The 19,703-nt window shown below is 47.2% G+C and overlaps 1 protein-coding gene across 1 annotated transcript in view; it reads right to left on the bottom strand.

The window, feature by feature from the left end:
* Positions 1-19,703, bottom strand: part of ARFGEF3 (ARFGEF family member 3) — a 156,617-nt gene that overhangs the window by 113,633 nt on the left and 23,281 nt on the right. Inside the window, exons 3-4 of the mRNA XM_088453279.1 lie at positions 17,208-17,289; positions 5,067-5,198 (exon numbers count right to left, since the gene is read on the bottom strand). Of these exons, the coding sequence (XP_088309405.1) occupies positions 5,067-5,198; positions 17,208-17,289 (214 nt within the window). The remainder of the gene's footprint in view (positions 1-5,066; positions 5,199-17,207; positions 17,290-19,703) is intronic.

Raw genomic sequence — 19,703 nt, 5'->3', positions numbered from 1 at the left:
AGCCCCGGGCATTAGTGACCCAGTGCTGGGTGTGCTTAAATACAGGGGACAAACGACATAGGGGTCCCCTGTACTTAAACACAACCAGCACCGGGCTAGTCAGAACCAGAGCTGGTTGCCAAAATACGGGGGACAAACGACGTAGGGGTCCCCCGTATTCTGCGCAACCAGCTCTGGGCTCTGATCCGGTCCTGGTTCTGGAAATACAGGGGAAAAAAATGAGTAGGGTTCCCCTGTATGTTCCAGAACCAGCACTGGACTTTTTCTAGCGGGGGGCTGATGCCACAGCCAGGGGAGCCCTTTCACCGGGCCCCCCAGCCGCAGCATCAGCCCTGACCGCTAGTCAGCCCAGGCCGGGGATCCCTGGAGAGCTGGGGACCCCCCCAATAAAGGGGTCACCCTCTCCAGGGCACCCCAGGCCCAGGCTGATAGCCCGGGGCTATCCCCGCCACCCCTGGTGGCGGTGGGTGGCGGGTTGATTGTGTGGTGTGGTGTAAATAAAGAATATCAAACATTGTCTTTACAAGTAGAACTGCAAGTCCCAGCAAGCCTGCCCCGCATGCTGGTACTTGGAGAACCACAAGTACCAGCATGCAGGGCATTAAGGGCCCACTAGTACCTGTAGTTCACCTGTAAAAAAATGTTTAAAAAAAACACAGGACACACACACCGTGACAGTATAAGTTTATTAAACATACACACACACACACACATGTACACATACTCACCTATGTAACCCTGTAGCATCGGTCCACTTGTCCGGTAAAGTATCCATAGGGGACCTGTGAAAAAAAACATACTCACCATCTCCTATGCGAGGTTCTGTCCTCTTCGTTCCAAAGTAGGCATCCCCGGACTTGGCAAAAAAAAAAAAACGAAAACGCAATCCACGAACTTAGTACCGTTCTATAGAACGGTACTTCCCGAATGAGAGCTTAGCGGCGGGGTATCACCATGGAAACCCCGCTGCTAAGCGTTCATTGGCTGAGAGAGGCCATCTCCCGTCTCTCAGCCAATGAACGGCTCCCTCCATTGTAGTCAATGCTGGGAGCCGCAAGGTTATTAAAGTTTACCCTGCGGTTCCCACCATTGACTACAATGGAGGGAGCCGTTCATTGGCTGAGAGACGGGAGATGACCTCTCTCAGCCAATGAACGCTTAGCAGCGGGGTTTCCATGGTGATACCCCGCCGCTAAGCTCTCATTCGGGAAGTACCGTTCTATAGAACGGTACTAAGTTCGTGGATCGCGTTTTCGTTTTTTTTTTTTTGCCAAGTCCGGGGATGCCTACTTTGGAACGAAGAGGACAGAACCTCGCATAGGAGATGGTGAGTATGTTTTTTTTCACAGGTCCCCTAGGGATACTTTACCGGACAAGTGGACCGATGCTACAGGTTACATAGGTGAGTATGTGTACATGTGTGTGTGTGTATGTATGTTTAATAAACTTATACTGTCACGGTGTGTGTGTCCTGTGTTTTTTTAAACATTTTTTTTACAGGTGAACTACAGGTACTAGTGGGCCCTTAATGCCCTGCATGCTGGTACTTGTGGTTCTCCAAGTACCAGCATGCGGGGCAGGCTAGCTGGGACTTGCAGTTCTACTTGTAAAGACAATGTTTGATATTCTTTATTTACACCACACCACACAATCAACCCGCCACCCACCGCCACCAGGGGTGGCGGGGATAGCCCCGGGCTATCAGCCTGGGCCTGGGGTGCCCTGGAGAGGGTGACCCCTTTATTGGGGGGGTCCCCAGCTCTCCAGGGATCCCCGGCCTGGGCTGACTAGCGGTCAGGGTTGATGCTGCGGCTGGGGGGCCCGGTGAAAGGGCTCCCCTGGCTGTGGCATCAGCCCCCCGCTAGAAAAAGTCCAGTGCTGGTTCTGGAACATACAGGGGAACCCTACTCATTTTTTGTCCCCTATATTTCCAGAACCAGGACCGGATCAGAGCCCAGAGCTGGTTGCGCAGAATACAGGGGACCCCTACGTCGTTTGTCCCCCGTATTTTGGCAACCAGCGCTGGTTCTGACTAGCCCGGTGCTGGTTGTGCTTAAGTACAGGGGACCCCTACGTCGTTTGTCCCCTGTATTTAAGCACACCCAGCACTGGGTTACTAATGCCCGGGGCTGGTTGCTCTTTTTTGGGGGGGTGCACGCCATTTTTTTCTTTTTTTACACAGGTTTTTTTTTTTTTTTTTACCACAGCAGCACAGACGGGTCTCACGGACCTGTCATTGCTCTGTGCCAATCACACAGATGCATGTAGCACGGATCTCCCGGGTTCGTGCTACATGCAAATGGGCACCATAACGCTGATTGGCTTCCTGTCTGCCACTGCAGTGCCACTCCTAGATGGGCCACGTGTTTGTGCCGCCCCCTTGTGTCGCTTAGCATAGTCATCCAGCTTCCTCGGTACAACCTTTTGGCCTAAAAACAATATTGTGAGGTGTGAGGTGTTCAGAATAGAGTGGAAATGAGTGGAAATTAATGTTATTGGGGTTATTAATAGCGTAGGAACAAAAAAAGGCCCATTTATGTGATTTTAGCGTTTTTTTTTTATTTTTTAAGAAAAAATCCAGATCCAAAACACAAAACCCAGAACCCAAAACACGGAAGGGTGGTTTTGGCAAAACCAATCCAGATCCAAAACACGAAGAAAGATCCAGATCCAAAACCAAAACACAAAAAGTGTCCGGTGCACACCCCTAATTTGCACCCCTTGCATTGCAACATGGTTTGTCCAGGCACATAGTTACTTGCTCTATCTTACTATGTTATAATAAATCTGAATCAGGCCTACTGATTTTAGCAAAATAATGTTGCACTATGATTGAAGAAGTACTAGGAAAGGAGTAAAAGAGCACAGTTGATGCAAAACAATGTTTGCAGAATCAATACATGTAAATTAATAAAAGGTGTCAAAATATTATAAAATGCATGAAATATATTACTTGGCTCCTCAATTTTTATAAAACTCTGCCATCTGTAGGAACAATGTCAGCTGCATGTGTGTGTGCTTAGTGCTAACAAGTACAGTCAGACCCTGATTTTACAGGAATCAAGAAAACGTTATGCACTGATGTGTCCTCATACACTATTGCTGCAATCGTCCCAAGCAGCCCTTCTTGGCGTGCCAGGTCCTGTGCAACTCTGGTTGCGCGAGCATCTTTATCTCCAAGAAATGCGTCTTAGCCGCAATTACATGCGACAAACCGCTTCAGGAGACTGCACTGATTCTTTTGATGTGCGACACTTGTAGATCTGTGTATAATTTAGAATCTGTATATGAAATGCAACGATGCAGCGGCCACAGCTTTTTTCCACGCCAAGTTCAATTGTACTTTGCATATAGATTCAATCGCGCACAGATATACAAGTGTCGCATATGAAATGAAGTCTTGTGAAGTGGTTTGATGCATCAGTTTGCGACTAAGATACATTTTCGGGTGATAAAGACGTGAAAAAGACACTCAGCGCAACCGGAGTCTCACGAGACATGGTGGCTCACTCACGCCAGGCATCTCAGGCTGCATGGCATAATGAAGCTAGGTGTATGAGGACGCAACTGTAAAATAAGGAGAAAAAACACCCCAATTAAATGAAAATAAGTGACAAGCACATGAGGCATTGACAGCACAATCCATAACACAGGCATCACCTCCAAAACAGTAAATACAGCCAAAAACCCCACTCCATATTTTATTAAATAATTCTCTGCAATTTTTCCTATACACTTCTCCCAAACAACCAAGAAAGAAAAACAAATTATAGCACACGCTATGCACTACACTAATGTGACACATGTGACAAGAGCGGTCAGCAGCATTAAATGCTGGTGGGTTACTACTAATGAGAGCTTATAGTGCAATAGTTGCAATAAAACATAATGTAAAATGTGGAGTAATATTGGAGAAAGCTTTCAATAGAATACTATGGGTGGGTATTAGTGGTGTCGGAACAATTTATTTGGGGGAGGAGCCAATATAAATTAATTTTGGCGGCGCCTCCCCTCTCTACGTCGCAACAGGATGCAGTGACTGTGCATTTTAGCAATAGTAGGTTGCACAGCCCCTGCACTCCGGAAAGAGGAGGAGGAGGTGTAATGTGCGGCCTTTTAACTTAATGACCACACATTACACCTCGTACTCCTCCAAGCAGTACAGTGGCTGTGCAGCCTATTGCTAAAATGCACAGCACCTGGCCATCCGAAGCCGCTGCTGTCCGTCCGCAGCTGCCGCTCTCTCAAATGTTTGGGGGGGGCGAGCCGCCCCCCACCCCCATTCTGTTACCTATGGTGGGTATGAGTGAGCGAGGGACTTGCTCAGAAAAAAAAAAAACACCAAATTTTAAATTTCAGGAAAAATAAATGAAATTCAGAATTTGCAAAAGAGGTGTGACTGTATACTAGCTGTGGTACGATAGTAATGACAGATTGGTGTATTTCTGTCCATTGTCTTCTTTAAATATGGATTTGATGTGTATTTATTTTTATTTATTAACAGTTATATAGATTCCACAGCACTTTACAGAGAAAATTTCAGTCATTCACATCAGCCCCAGTGGGGTATACAATCTATATATTCCCTACCACATGTAAAAACACACACACACACACACACACACACACACACACACACACACACACACACACACACACACACACACACACACACACACACACACACACACACACACACACACACACACACACACACACACACACACACACACACACACACACAACTAGTATGTTTTTGGATTGTGGGAGGAAATTAGGATACCAGACAGAAACCCACGCCAACATGGGGAGGCCATACAGACTCCACACAGATAAAACCATGGTGGGAATCGAATCCAGCACCTCAGTGCTGTGAGGCAAAACTGGTTCATGAAACACGATACCTCACACAAGCTTCTTCAATCACAAAGGTAAATTTACATATCCGCAGAATCTTCTCCAAAAATGTAATTTTATTTTCCCCAATAAAAAGCTTTTAAAAGTGCATATAAAATGATGGGTCAATATAATTGACTTTGTGCAAAATTAAAATTTGGACTACATACTTTCATAACCTCGACTTGAAGATCTTCATGAAGAGATGGGGTCACTTTTACTGCATTCAGCATTTGGTTAAGTAGCTGCCGCTCATCAGAGTCTGTTTCCACGGATACAAATCGGTCGTCAGCCAGAAGCTTCTATAGTAAAACAGTAGCAAAAAAAAGAAATGAGTCAGGTCACTCTGCCGATTTGTGTGCCTTGTCTTCTGAATGTGAATTAAATTCACTTTCATTTATTTTTCCCATCCCTTGCTATCTGTATACAGTAACAGAATATTAAGATTTAAAGACATATTTTCAAGCAAGCCTTAGTGATGCCTTAATACAGTGCATCCGGAAAGTATTCACAGCGCTTCACTTTTTCCAAATTTTGTTTTGTTACAGCCTTATTCCAAAATGGAACAAATTAATTTTTGTCCTCACAGTTCTACACACAATACCCCATAATGACAAAATGTAAAAAGATTTTTGAAAATTTATAAAAAAAAAACCTAAGGAATCACATGTACATAAGTATTCACAGCCTTTGCCATGAAGCTCAAAATTGAGCTCAGGTGCATCCTGTTTCCACTAATCATCCTTCAGATGTTCATACAGCTTAATTGCAGTCTACCTGTGGTAAATTCAGTTGTTTGTACATGATTTTGGAGTACAAACCAAGCATGAAGTCCAACGAATTGTCTGTAAACCTCAGAAAGAGGATTGTCTCAAGGCACAAATCTTGGGAAGGGTACAGAAAAATATCTGCTGCTTTGAAAGGCCTCCATCATCCATAAATGTAAGAAGTTCAGAACAACCAGGACTCTTCCTAGAGTTGGCCAGCCGTCTAAACTGAGCGATCGTGGGAGAAGGGCCCTAGTCAGGAGTGACTTCAGGACAACTCTGTGAATGTCCTTGAGTGGCCCAGCCAGAGCCCAGACTTGAATCCGATTGAACATCTCTGGAGAGATCTGAAAATGGCTGTGCACCGACGCTTCCCATCCAACCTGATGGAGCTTGGGAGGTGCTGCAAAGAGGAATAGGCGAAACTGCCCAAATATAGGTGTGCCCAGCTTGTGGCATCATATCCAAAAAGACTTGAGGCTGTAATTGCTGCCACAGGTGCATCAACAAAGTATTGAATACTTGAATACTTATGTACATGTGATTTCTTAGTTGTTGTTTTTTTTAATTAAATTTGCAAAAATATCAAAACCTTTTTACACGTTGTCATTATGGAGTATTGTTGGTAGAATTTTGAGGACAAAAATTAATTTATTCCATTTTGGACTAAGGCTGTAACCTAACAAAATCTGGAAAAAGTGAAGCGCTGTGAATACTTTCCGGATGCACTGTATGTGTGCCCAAGGTTTATGCACCTGACCGATTTACTCTTAGGAGGGTATTCAATTAGGTGCGAAAAGCCTGTTTCTGCGGAAAAGTTTCACCGGTGACGTCATTTCACCAGACGAAAACTTTTCCCCGTATTCAATTCCATAGACTTTTCGCCGGTGTGGAAAGTCAATGCATTGGAAGAGGCTAAAAAAAATTAAGCGGGGACGAGCGCGATACTTTACCGCATGGAAAACAAGCGATGTCGACAAAAAGTCCAGCATGCGAAATGTACGGGACTTTTTGCTTCTAATTGAATATGTCTCTGTGTCAAGTCGGCAAATTATTCTGCATCAAAAACATATGTTTTAAGCGGAAGTATTTACATTTTCAAAGATTAAAAGTAGCAAATTATATATTGGCAAAAGCTCATATTTTATCATTTGCTTCCTATCCAAATTGGCTAGTTTGGATAGAAAAACTACACTGCTAATAGAATATTTTACTAAAGTGCCTCTTTCCCCAGCCAGAGTCCCAAGGGTTGCTCCATGCTGCCATTTTTTCCTGGGGATCCTTCACTACTCTTTACAGCCCTGGGTGAAAGCCATTGGAATAGGGCGTGAGCAAGAGGGTCCATCATAAGTCGTCATGAGATTGGAGCTCCCACTCACCTCCACCCCTCCTATATGGTTCAGGCTACGAGGAGGATACAACTTCAAAATAAATAAATACATTTGATTACCTAGGTGTTAATGCAGCTTTAAATGGATAATGAAGATATAGCAATCACCCCATTAGTGAAGAGCCTTTAGTGTATGCTAGCAGCATTCTTAGTAATAAATATCAAAATATAAATCATAAAACAGTTAAGAGTAGACACAACAATTACCATACAAAAAGACAGGCTCATAGATCCTGTGATGTAGTTAAATGGGTCCCAATTATGACACTGAAATATGCTGGATTGGATTTTATTAAAGCCGCAGCTTTTGCAAGCTACTGCTTCTTGGCGTGTTTAGCTCTGAAATGTAAAATAGCAAAGATATTAACAGTCATATACAGAGTGTTTTGCTTTCAATATCAATGCTGATTTAAATTTCAGAGTTAAAACACATCAGAAGCGGTGACGTGAAAAAGCAGTTGCTTAGGCTTATATTTAACCCTAGGTTACATTATCCCTTTCCCTTAAGGCCAGATGACCCATAATTCTACCTGCTTTATTTCTAAAGGTGCATACACACACAACGATATTTTGAACGATTATCGATAACGATATCGTTTATCGTTCAAACGTTGAAAAAATCGTTCACTTTCTGAGTTAAACGATGAACGATCATGCGCGTACACGTTTGTCGTTTGTAGTTCAGTCAGACTGACCAACTCACTGATTTTCAGTAAGGGAATATGCAAAAATCGTTTGTAGTTCAAAAATATTGTTCATTACATTTAGTAAAGTGCAGGAAGATTATGGGCCAGTTTCATGTACATGTGATTTCTTAGTGTTTTTTTTTAATTAAATTTGCAAAAATCTAAAAAAAATAACTTTTTACACGTTGTCATTATGGGGTATTGTGTGTAGAATTTTCAGGACAAAAATGTATTTATTCCATTTTGAAATAAGGGTGTAACCAGAAGAGTAGCGTGTAGCCAGGGCACCCAGAGCACCCAGAGCACGAGCGTGCTATGGCCCCCCCCTCAAGTGTTCCAGGGAGGAGGCGGGTCCATACGGGATTACATTTAAAGAGAAGAAAAAACAGAGTTTAGGGGCAGCATCAAAGTGGGGCATGGAGGGCTAAATACATTCCTCCTTCTTCCCCGTCTCTTCATCCTCCAGCCCCAGCTTTCCAGCCTCCTTTCGTATTACTCCTGTAGTAGTGCCCATATGCATTGCCCCCTGTAGTTGTGCCCACATGCAATGCCCCATGTAGCTATTTATTGCAGACATAAAACAATGAAAAATGCCATTTCATACAGAAAAACTACTGGCAATACCCCAGGCTCAGGGCAGAAACTTCACATGTTTGTTACAACGGCTTGCCACGCCTGATATATATGCAAGTAATACAAATTACACCATTATATATATATATATATATATATATATATATATATGAGTCCTATGTCACATCATGGGTGTAGTGCGAGGTGCAGGGAGTGAGAGAGGGAAGCAGGTAGTGTGAGGTGCAAGGGGTGGGTGGGTGAGAGAAGCAGGTAGTGTGAGGTACAGGGGGTGGGTGAGAGAAGCAGGTAGTGTGAGGTGCAGGGGGTGGGTGAGTGAAGCAGGTAGTATGAGGTGCAGGGGGAGGGTGAGAGAAGCAGTTAGTGTGAGGTGCAGGGGGTGGGTGAGAGAAGCAGTTAATGTGAGGTACAGGGAGAGGGTGAGAGAAGCAGGTAGTGTGAGGTGCAGGGGGTGGGTGAGAGAAGCAGGTAGTAGAGGTACAGGGGGAGGGTGAGAGAAGCAGTTAGTGTGACGTAGAGGGGGTGGGTGAGAGAAGCAGGTAGTGTGAGCTGCAGGGGGTGGGTGAGAGAAGCAGTTAGTGTGACGTAGAGGGGGTGGGTGAGAGAAGCAGGTAGTGTGAGGTGCAGGGGGTGGGTGAGAGAAGCAGTTAGTGTGATGTAGAGGAGGTGGGTGAGAGAGGCAGGTAGTGTGAGGTGCAGGGGGTGGGTGAGAGAAGCAGGTAGTAGAGGTACAGGGGGTGGGTGAGAGAAGCAGTTAGTGTGACGTAGAGGGGGTGGGTGAGAGAAGCAGGTAGTGTGAGGTGCAGGGGGTGGGTGAGAGAAGCAGTTAGTGTGACGTAGAGGGGGTGGGTGAGAGAAGCAGTTAGTGTGAGGTGCAGGGGGTGGGTGAGAGAAGCAGTTAGTGTGAGGTACAGGGGGTGGGTGAGAGAAGCAGAGTGTGAGGTACAGGGGGTGGGTGAGAGAAGCAGTTAGTGTGCGGTACTGGGGGTGGGTGAGAGAAGCAGTTAGTGTGAGGTACAGGGGGTGGGTGAGAGAAGCAGTTAGTGTGAGGTACAGGGGGTGGGTGAGAGAAGCAGATAGGGTGAGGTGCAGGGGGTGGGTGAGAGAAGCTGGTAGTGTGAGGTGCAAGGGGTGGGTGGGTGAGTGAAGCAGTTAGTGTGACGTAGAGGGAGTGGGTGAGAGAAGCAGGTAGTGTGAGGTGCAGGGGGTGGGTGAGAGAAGCAGTTAGTGTGAGGTACAGGGGGTGGGTGAGTGAAGCAGTTAGTGTGAGGTACAGGGGGTGGGTGAGAGAAGCAGTTAGTGTGACGTAGAGGGGGTGGGTGAGAGAAGCAGTTAGTGTGAGGTGCAGGGGGTGGGTGAGAGAAGCAGTTAGTGTGAGGTACAGGGGGTGGGTGAGAGAAGCAGTTAGTGTGAGGTGCAAGGGGTGGGTGGGTGAGTGAAGCAGTTAGTGTGCGGTACAGGGGGTGGGTGAGAGAAGCAGTTAGTGTGCGGTACAGGGGGTGGGTGAGAGAAGCAGATAGTGTGAGGTACAGGGGGTGGGTGAGAGAAGCAGATAGTGTGAGGTACAGGGGGTGGGTGAGAGAAGCAGTTAGTGTGAGGTACAGGGGGTGGGTGAGAGAAGCAGTTAGTGTGAGGTACAGGGGGTGGGTGAGAAAAGCAGTTAGTGTGAGGTACAGAGGGTGGGGGTGAGAGAAGCAGTTAGTGTGAGGTGCAGGGGGTGGGTGAGAAAAGCAGTTAGTGTGAGGTACAGGGGGTGGGTGAGAGAAGCAGATAGGGTGAGGTACAGGGGGTGGGTGAGAGAAGCAGTTAGTGTGAGGTGCATGGGGTGTGTGAGAGAAGCAGTTAGTGTGAGGTACAGGGGGTGGGTGAGAGAAGCAGTTAGTGTGAGGTACAGGGGGTGGGTGAGAGAAGCAGGTAGTGTGAGGTACAGTCGGTGGGTGAGAGATGCAGGTAGTGCGAGGTGCAGGGGGTGGGTGAGAGAAGCAGGTAGTGTGAGGTACAGAGGGTGGGTGAGAGAAGCAGTTAGTGTGAGGTACAGGGGGTGGGTGAGAGAAGCAGGTAGTGTGAGGTACAGGGGGTGGGTGAGAGAAGCAGGTAGTGTGAGGTACAGGGGGTGGGTGAGAGAAACAGGTAGTGTGAGGTACAGGGGGTGGTTGAGAGAAGCTGTTAGTGTGAGGTGCAGGGGGAGGGTGAGAGAAGCAGGTAGTGTGAGGTACAGGGGGTGGGTGAGAGAAGCAGGTAGTGTGAGGTACAGGGGGTGGGTGAGAGAAGCAGTTAGTGTGAGGTACAGGGGGAGGGTGAGAGAAGCAGTTAGTGTGAGGTACAGGGGGTGGGTGAGAGAAGCAGATAGTGTGAGGTACAGGGGGTGGGTGAGAGAAGCAGTTACTGTGACGTAGAGGGGGTGGGTGAGAGAAGCAGGTAGTGTGAGGTACAGGGGGTGGGTGAGAGAAGCAGGTAGTAGAGGTACAGGGGGTGGGTGAGAGAAGCAGTTAGTGTGATGTAGAGGGGGTGGGTGAGAGAAGCAGGTAGTGTGAGGTGCAGGGGGTGGGTGAGGGAAGCAGTTAGTGTGAGGTGCAGGGGGTGGGTGAGAGAAGCAGGTAGTAGAGGTACAGGGGGTGGGTGAGAGAAGCAGTTAGTGTGACGTAGAGGGGGTGGGTGAGAGAAGCAGGTGGTGTGAGGTGCAGGGGGTGGGTGAGAGAAGCAGGTAGTGTGAGGTGCAGGGGGTGGGTGAGAGAAGCAGGTAGTGTGAGGTACAGGGGGTGGGTGAGAGAAGCAGTTAGTGTGAGGTACAGGGGGTGGGTGAGAGAAGCAGTTAGTGTGAGGTACAAGGGGTGGGTGAGAGAAGCAGTTAGTGTGAGGTACAGGGGGTGGGTGAGAAGGAAGCAGTTAGTGTGAGGTACAGGGGGTGGGTGAGAGAAGCAGTTAGTGTGAGGTACAGGGGGTGGGTGAGAGAAGCAGTTAGTGTGAGGTACAGGGGGTGGGTGAGAGAAGCAGTTAGTGTGAGGTGCAAGGGGGGGTGAGAGAAGCAGTTAGTGTGAGGTGCAAGGGGGGGTGAGAAAAGCAATTAGTGTGAGGTACAGGGGGTGGTTGAGAGAAGCTGTTAGTGTGAGGTGCAGAGGGATGGTGAGAGAAGCAGGTAGTGTGAGGTACAGGGGGTGGGTGAGAGAAGAGGGTAGTGTGAAGTACAGGGGGTGGGTGAGAGAAGAGGGTAGTGTGAGGTGCAGGGGGTGGGTGAGAGAAGCAGTTAGTGTGAGGTACAGGGGGAGGGTGAGAGAAGCAGTTAGTGTGAGGTAGAGGGGGTGGGTGAGAGAAGCAGATAGTGTGAGGTACAGGGGGTGGGTGAGAGAAGCAGTTAGTGTGACGTAGAGGGGGTGGGTGAGAGAAGCAGGTAGTGTGAGGTACAGGGGGTGGGTGATTGAAGCAGGTAGTGTGAGGTGCAGGGGGTGGGTGAGAGAAGCAGTTAGTGTGAGGTACAGATGGTGGGTGAGAGAAGCAGTTAGTGTGAGGTACAGGGGGAGGGTGAGAGAAGCAGTTAGTGTGAGGTACAGGGTGAGGGTGAGAGAAGCAGTTAGTGTGAGGTACAGGGGGTGGGTGAGAGAAGCAGATAGTGTGAGGTACAGGGGGTGGGTGAGAGAGCAGTTAGTGTGACGTAGAGGGGGTGGGTGAGAGAAGCAGGTAGTGTGAGGTGCAGGGGGTGGGTGAGAGAAGAAGGTAGTAGAGGTACAGGGGGTGGATGAGAGAAGCAGTTAGTGTGACGTAGATGGGGTGGGTGAGAGAAGCAGGTAGTGTGAGGTGCAGGGGGTGGGTGAGAGAAGCAGGTAGTAGAGGTACAGGGGGTGGGTGAGAGAAGCAGTTAGTGTGACGTAGAGGGGGTGAGTGAGAGAAGCAGGTAGTGTGAGGTGCAGGGGATGGGTGGGAGATGCAGGTAGTGTGAGGTGCAGGGGGTGGGTGAGAGAAGCAGGTAGTAGAGGTACAGGGGGTGGGTGAGAGAAGCAGTTAGTGTGACGTAGAGGGGGTGGGTGAGAGAAGCAGGTAGTAGAGGTACAGGGGGTGGGTGAGAAAAGCAGTTAGTGTGAGGTGCATGGGGTGGGTGAGAGAAGCAGTTAGTGTGAGGTACAGGGGGTGGGCGAGAGAAGCAGTTAGTGTGAGGTGCAGGGGGTGGGTGAGAGAAGCAGTTAGTGTGAGGTGCAGGGGGCGGGTGAGAGACGCAGTTATTGTGAGGTGCAGGGGGAGGGTGAGAGAAGAGGGTAGTGTGAGGTACAGGAGGTGGGTGAGAGAAGCAGATAGTGTGAGGTACAGTGGGAGGGGGAGAGAAGCAGTTGGTCCTACCTGAGTCCCGACTCTTGTGGCTGCCTTGTCCCTCCACTCAATGGCGTAACTATAAATTTAGCTCCCCCCTGCCAAACAATTTCTGGCACCCCTCCCCACCACCCCCCCCAAAAAAAGGGAGGAGTCATAAAGATGACATGTATTATGGTTAAGAACTAAGTACATTGAAAACCTTTGCAAGCCCCATATATTATGATGCTGCTGGTGGAAGTTGTAGTCCGGGTAAAGGGTGAGAATGAGTATAGTAGCAGTGGTAGTGCAGAGAAGGGGGCAGGATGGGAGTAGCATTGGAAGGCAGGGGGCAGGATGGGAGTAGCAGTGAAAGGCAGGGGGCAGGATGGGAATAGCAAGTGGAGGCATGGGGCAGGATGGGAGTAGCAGTGGGAGGCAGGATGGGAGTAGCAGTGGGAGGCAGGGGGCAGGATGGGAGTAGCAGTGGGAATCAGAGGACAGAATAGGAGTAGCAGTGGAGGGCAGTGGGAAGGATGGGAGTAGCAGTGGGAGGCAGGGGACATAATAGGAGCAGCAGTGGAAGCCAGGGGGCAGGATGGGAGTAGCAGTGGGAGGCAAGATGGGAGTAGCAGTGGGAGGCAGGATGGGAGTAGCAGTGGGAGGCAGGATGGGAGTAGCAGTGGAAGGCAGGATGGGAGTAGCAGTGGGAGGCAGGATGGGAGTAGCAGTGTGTCGAAACTGAGTAATTGGCTGAGACAAGTTCAGTTTAAAATTGAATCGCAGCGACGCCATCTTGCGACTGGCCGCAAGACGCCATCTTGGAAATGAGATCGCAAGACGCCATTTTGCAAATGGCCGCCTAAGCGCCATTTTAGATAAACTCACACTTTAGTACATGTGGCGATAATACTATTAGCACCATGCGATTGCATCTTCCATCATTTCTCATATACACAATAATACGCATAATTGTGCTGTTAACTAGTCGCATATTAGCAAATGCATAAGAAAAACACTGTTGTTTAGTAGCTAAATGTGCACGCATCTGTCCCCAGTTAACTAGCGTCTTCATATCAAACCCCGTACACTCACACATTACATATTCACTTACAAGGTTCCATTAGCTTTAAGGTATAAGATTTAAGTTTGTTCAGTTAGTATAAAGGCTGTGAAATAAGGATATTTGATAACCAAGGTTTTATACATGCTAAGAAAGCCGTGTTTGGGTTTGTACTGATGCGTACTCTTTCCACAGTATTCCGGTGATATCGGTGGGGAGATCGCATCATGCATTCTCGAGTTATGGACCGCAGAGACTTCAAGCAACAAAATGTATTAACTGTTAGGATGTTGCAGGGGGCGGGAGGGCAGAGACCCCCAGTTGTTAGAGGCTGGGAGAGTCTATTTGAATCAGCCTGTTAAATGCTCCGTAACAGATGGATCCCCTTCGGGAGCCAATAGCATCAGCAACAAACGTCTCTATTGTTTTGTCTATCCCTGGGGGGTATAAATATGTGTGCTCCAACACTGGGTTTTTAGTCTTCGTGCTGAATGCTGATAGACGAGGGGTTTCTTGCTGATGCCTAACACCTGGTACCGGAAGCATATACTGTAATTGGGTCTGTATAATTGCTTTGCGCCTAAATTGTGTCTGGATCAATTGCGTGTAACTGACTGTACTTTTACTTGAATAATACTTGTGCTTTGGAACCACAGATTCCAAGTCTTTATTTACTGTATGGCTGCGTACGCAAATTAGCGTCATCCTTAGAAGGTATAGGCAGGATATTAGAAGGTATAGGAAGGTGTGTATGAGGTTCTGATCCAGTATCGTTAAGTGGGAGGCAGGATGGGAGTAGCAGTGGGAGGCAGGGGACAGAATGGGAGTAGCAGTGGAGAGCAGGGGGCAGGATGGAGGTATATGTGGAAGGCAAGATGGGAGTAGTAGTGGAAGACAGGGGGCAGGATGGGAGTGTTGGTGGGAAGCAGAGGACAGCATTGGAGTGGAAGGACTCTCTGGGAAGGTCACGGTATGCTGAAGGAGAATCTATCTCATCTCTGCTGCTCCCAGGTCCCAGCCGCTATCTTTCAATCCATGTACAGCGCTGCTGACTGCAGCAGCCACCCTCACACAGAACAGACAGTGTGACCGGAAAGCAGCACCTGGCGTTTCCTGCTCCTCCCATCCACACCACAGCACGCCAGCTCCTACCCCTCTCCTGAGTCTCCTCCCCCCTCTGCTTCTTGCGTGGTTCAGCGGACCTCCAGGGAGCAATGGCACATGAAAGGAGCTGCTACGGATGCTCAGCAGTCTTCCCACGTCCATTTCACTATTGTACAAGCTTCTGCACATGCGCAGAAGCTCATTCATGACCACTGCCCGATTGGAGCTGAGCTCCGATCGTGGTAGCGGCTGTTAGATCTGTGGTCGGCCGGCCAGTTCAAAGCGGTCTAGGAGAGGACTCTCCTGCTGTCCCAACCCGCCCTCCTGAAAACCACCAGGCACAGTGGCCCTGATTCAGAGCTGCTCGTAAGCGGCCGCTCGTTCGCTCTGAGCGATGTTCGCACAACTGCGCATGCATATGGTTCGGAATGCGCATGCGCAAACCAGTCATTGTGGTCGGAAATTGTGCGCTCGTAAAACAACGAGGGGCTGCTAATTTGATTGACAGAATGTACCATTTGTGGGTGGTAACAGGGGAAGGTGCTTGAAAACGGGGGAGTGGAGATCCGAACGCAGGCGTGCCAAATGGTCAAAATGGCGTTTAATGGGAGTGCATAATTAGTAAAGGAGCGTCATCGACCACGTCACTTGGTTGTCCTTTAGCCTGAACTGCTCGCAGTGATAGCGGGAAGTAAATCCTACCACAAGCACTGCGAGCAGTTCAGATGCCTTTCGATGTTCCGATTAATCTAATAAATAACGGAGATGACGTGTGATGCGAACGGCAAAGTGGCGTCTTTACAAAATAGCAAGCGCATTTTTCGGACGCTCGCTCAGACATAGAGGCGTCAACACACCGCAAAGAGCGAGCGCTCAATTTAAATTTCCAGCCCCTTTTTTAAGAACAAGCGTCTGCAAATAGCGTCCGGGTCTGAATCAGGCCCAGTGCTTCCAGACAGTTCGGCGCCTGGAGCTTGCGCTCCACTTTAACCGCCCTCTCTACGCCCCTGGGTGTAACATAACATAATGTGAAAAAAGTGAAGCGTTGTGAATACTTTCCGGATGCACTGTAAGTCAGAAATGAGGGACACTCTATATTTTCAACAAGTTAACAAGATAATATGTTAATTGACCACCCTAAAACATTAAGGGGGAGATTTATCAAAGCCTATAAAATGACAGTTAGAAGTTTATTGGTTGGTACTTTAACTCTCTTCACTGGGTTCCACTAAGGGACCCATTTATGAACAAGACAGAGCTCCTTTAGCACTCCTACTCTCATGTAACAGTGTTATTCTAAGATTAGCACTGCTTGTCACTGTATCGCCCTGTCCATCTTGCTGACAATGGGTAACCAGCAGCAACCTTTCCGGCTATAGCGAAGCCTTGCAGGCACTGCCAGGTCCACGCTGGGTGAAAGTGTCATGCGCATGAAACCCGTCTCTGGCAGCGATAGGCTGCCAGCAACAGAGCAGACACTGCTGAGGAGGTAGATCGTTGCTGGACCTCACTGGAGAGGATATTAATGCTGAATATCAGTGACATATTAGTTCGTATCACTGCGATACTAAACAAAATATGCTGCTGATAATAAAGTACATTCCTAAATGGAGCCCTAAGGGTCATAGGACCTCATTCAGAGGCGGTCGCAAGAAGCGATCGCTCTCTCTGAATGAGGACGGGCGCTTCTTTTTTTTGGTGCGGCCTCCTGGTCGCAAGCTAAGCTGTGGGTTACCACCCACAGCTTAGCTAACGACCAGGGTGATGGTCGCGATGGTGATCACCATTGGGGCTTGCGACCAGACCCTAAGGTTGGGTCTGGGCACTCGCAAGCCCCACGGAGCTTTCTGCTCTGATGGAGCAGGAAGCTCCCCACTGACATCACTGATGATGTCAGTGCGGCTGCCCACAAAATGGTAGGCGTTTTGGAAACCACCCCCGGCCGGCCTACAAAAAGGGGCGAGCTGTCGATCAACATCGCTCCGGGGCTTGCGCACGCGCAGTGCGGCCGCTGCGCGTGCGCAGGGCTCCCCATCAACCCAGTTGCGAGCACATCGGTGCTTGCGACCAGGTCTGAATGACCCCCATAATGTGCAGGCCTTACTTGCCTAAAATTATGAAGAATGTGCCAGTAACCTTAATATGTGTGATCTTTCAATGGCATAATATATGAAATTGGTAGTGTCACAAAAAGTAATTAACTGTTACAGACTGCACGATAGCACATATAGCAGAGGAATAAACATGTACTCCCTTTTATTTACCACGTGCATCTAATTAAATGTAAAAAAAATAAAATAAATCATAATGAATGGCTAAAAAAAATTAAAAGAAAGATTACATATTTAATGAAATATATGTATAGGACAACCAATGCTCAAATTGATGCAGTATATTAGATGTAATATCACCCTTGATCTCTGGGTTCTTACCTGCATTCCAGCCAGTGCATTCTGGGCTAATTTAATATTCTTTGATTCTAAAGCAAGTTGAAGAGGAAGAAGGCACTTTTCTCTGGAAATAAAAAACAATAGAAACAGCAAGATTAATCTAAGGATCCCAAAGGGCAAAAGGAATACATCTGGTAAAGGATTGACTAAAATCTATAAAGAAATTTGTTCTGCATCTCCAAGAACTAAACAAGAAGCATGCACAGAGCTACTCGGACGCATGTACAGACATAAAACATTGGCCGCTTGTGTATGACATCACCACTGCGTGCCTCTCTGACCCAAGCCCAATGTCGCTTACATTTCCATTAAAGGTGATGAATGCATGACAGGAAATCATGCCAGTCATAGTGATTACAATATTTTGACAGAGTTATAATTATGTTTCAGGGGTCTATTTACTAAGCAGTGGTATGAGACAGAGTGAAAAGTGATAAGGTGCCAGCAAATCCGCTCCTAACTGCCATCTCACAGGTTGTGTTTGAAAAATGACAGTTGGGAGCTGATTGGCTGGCACCTTATCACTTTGTCTCCTAACACTGCTTAGTAAATAATCTTAGTGGTTAGGGTATCACAAATAGACCCCTCAGCTTGCTGGCCACCAACACATCAGGTTTTTTGATCACCGTAAGATGCAACCAGACTACATTTTAGCTTTTATTACTAACATAGGCAAAGCAATGATATATTTTTTTTATACTTTCAAATATATAGTACAATGGTATTAGAATAACACGAAGGCGTTTTGTGACCATATAACATGGTCATGAAGAGCATTGATCTCCAATATGACGTCTCACATTCTTATATTCCTTATAATGCACCTAATCAATAATTAAAAAAAAAAAACGATTTAAAGGAGTGATTCTAAATAACAAACTAGTCCCAACAAAGGAAGATCAATAAGGACAGACTGATCATGGCATTAACACAAAGCTGAAACTGTTCACCTCTCCTTCACTAATGAACAGGTGATCAGTAAACAAGGAGAGATGTTACCATGACTTTTCATTTAATGAACAGATTGCCTGCTTAGGCTCCACAGTAAATGCGATTGGCTCCGGATGTCAGTGTTTTATGGAGGAAAGAGGTGGAGGGATCACTCCGACAGGCATGCTGTAGCTATATATGCATCCTGTAGCTATATATGCATCCTGTTCATGAAACATTATCAGGATAACCTTAGTCAACTGAATGCGCATAAAATCGAATAATCTCCTGTTTATTTCTCTACACCTGTTGTATGTGTACATGTACTTAGCTATTATTAAACTTGTATGTACCAAGTATATCCGTTTGCTGTTCACCCACAGAAGACTGATGTGTGAGAGGCTGTGCAGGAGCCTTGTGGCTGATCCAAGATTGTTGCATAGGTAAGAAAAAGAAATACACCACCACCACCACCCACCAGTCAAACGAGGACTAATTGTTTTATTGCTGTACCCAAACACTCCTGTTCCTAGTTCCTTCTAAGGGTGTGGTTTAACGGAAGCATTTCAATGCTCATTTCCGGCTGGAAAAGAGCAATGTAGTGTTGCCCAACGACCATCAATGCTTGACAACCATTGATGGTCATGGGGAGATGGGTTCCCCCATCGATGTTAGAGGGCCGATGGATTTCCAACATTGATGGTTTTAAAGTGATGCTGTACCTGAGCTTTGATTTTCAGTAATAGTGGCAGAGAGAACAAGTGTTATTCAGATCCTCTGCTGTGACTGGCTCCCAAGACCGTGACATGGGTAGCCCAGGGGCGGAGCTTCAGTTATCAAAGTTCAAAAACATCATACAAATGGTTACTTGACAACGATGGCAGGAAGCGATGGCACCTTCCTTGAAGGACAATCTTAGAGCAATGTTCATAAGAACTTAGGGCCTGATTCAGAGATGAACATAGTACCGATAATTACGCAGTTGAGAAGGGGTGGAGACTGGGAGGTGACCTAAAGTGATCGCAAAAAGGGTCAGTTTCATGATCTTATTATGGGAATGTCACGGGAGTGTCTTGTAATCCAGCCGCATTCCCAATTGCAAATACAATGCTTCAGAGGCCATGTTTAGGTGGATTAGATAAACTAGAGTTGACCCTAAACTACCACAAATGTTGATGGTGTGAGCAATGTTGCTGTGTTGGTGTGTTCACAATCTCCATCTCAAATGCACAGACCACAGAGACTGAAAATGAGTGTCTCGCCACTCGTATAATCCATCACATGGTGGAATACAAACGGAAAGCTGAGATTAGCATGTGCATAATCCCGCAAACGCTACTGCGAGAGTATAACTTGTATGTGAAACAACCAATTGGTTACTGACTGCGCTCTCCCCTTCGCGGGTCTGTGCTTGTCATTGAACACGAGGGTGGTGTGCTGACTAATAAATACACCTGCACTTCTCAATTATGGACTATGAAACTCGGTGGTAGCTAAAATTATTTTAATGAAGTGTTAATATTACACCAATTAGATAAGGATTGTGCC

Source organism: Taudactylus pleione, unplaced genomic scaffold (assembly GCF_031769625.1).
Source record: "Taudactylus pleione unplaced genomic scaffold, aTauple2 ptg000006l, whole genome shotgun sequence".
Taxonomy (NCBI): Eukaryota; Metazoa; Chordata; class Amphibia; order Anura; family Myobatrachidae; genus Taudactylus; species Taudactylus pleione.
This window is presented reverse-complemented; position numbering and strand designations above follow the sequence as displayed.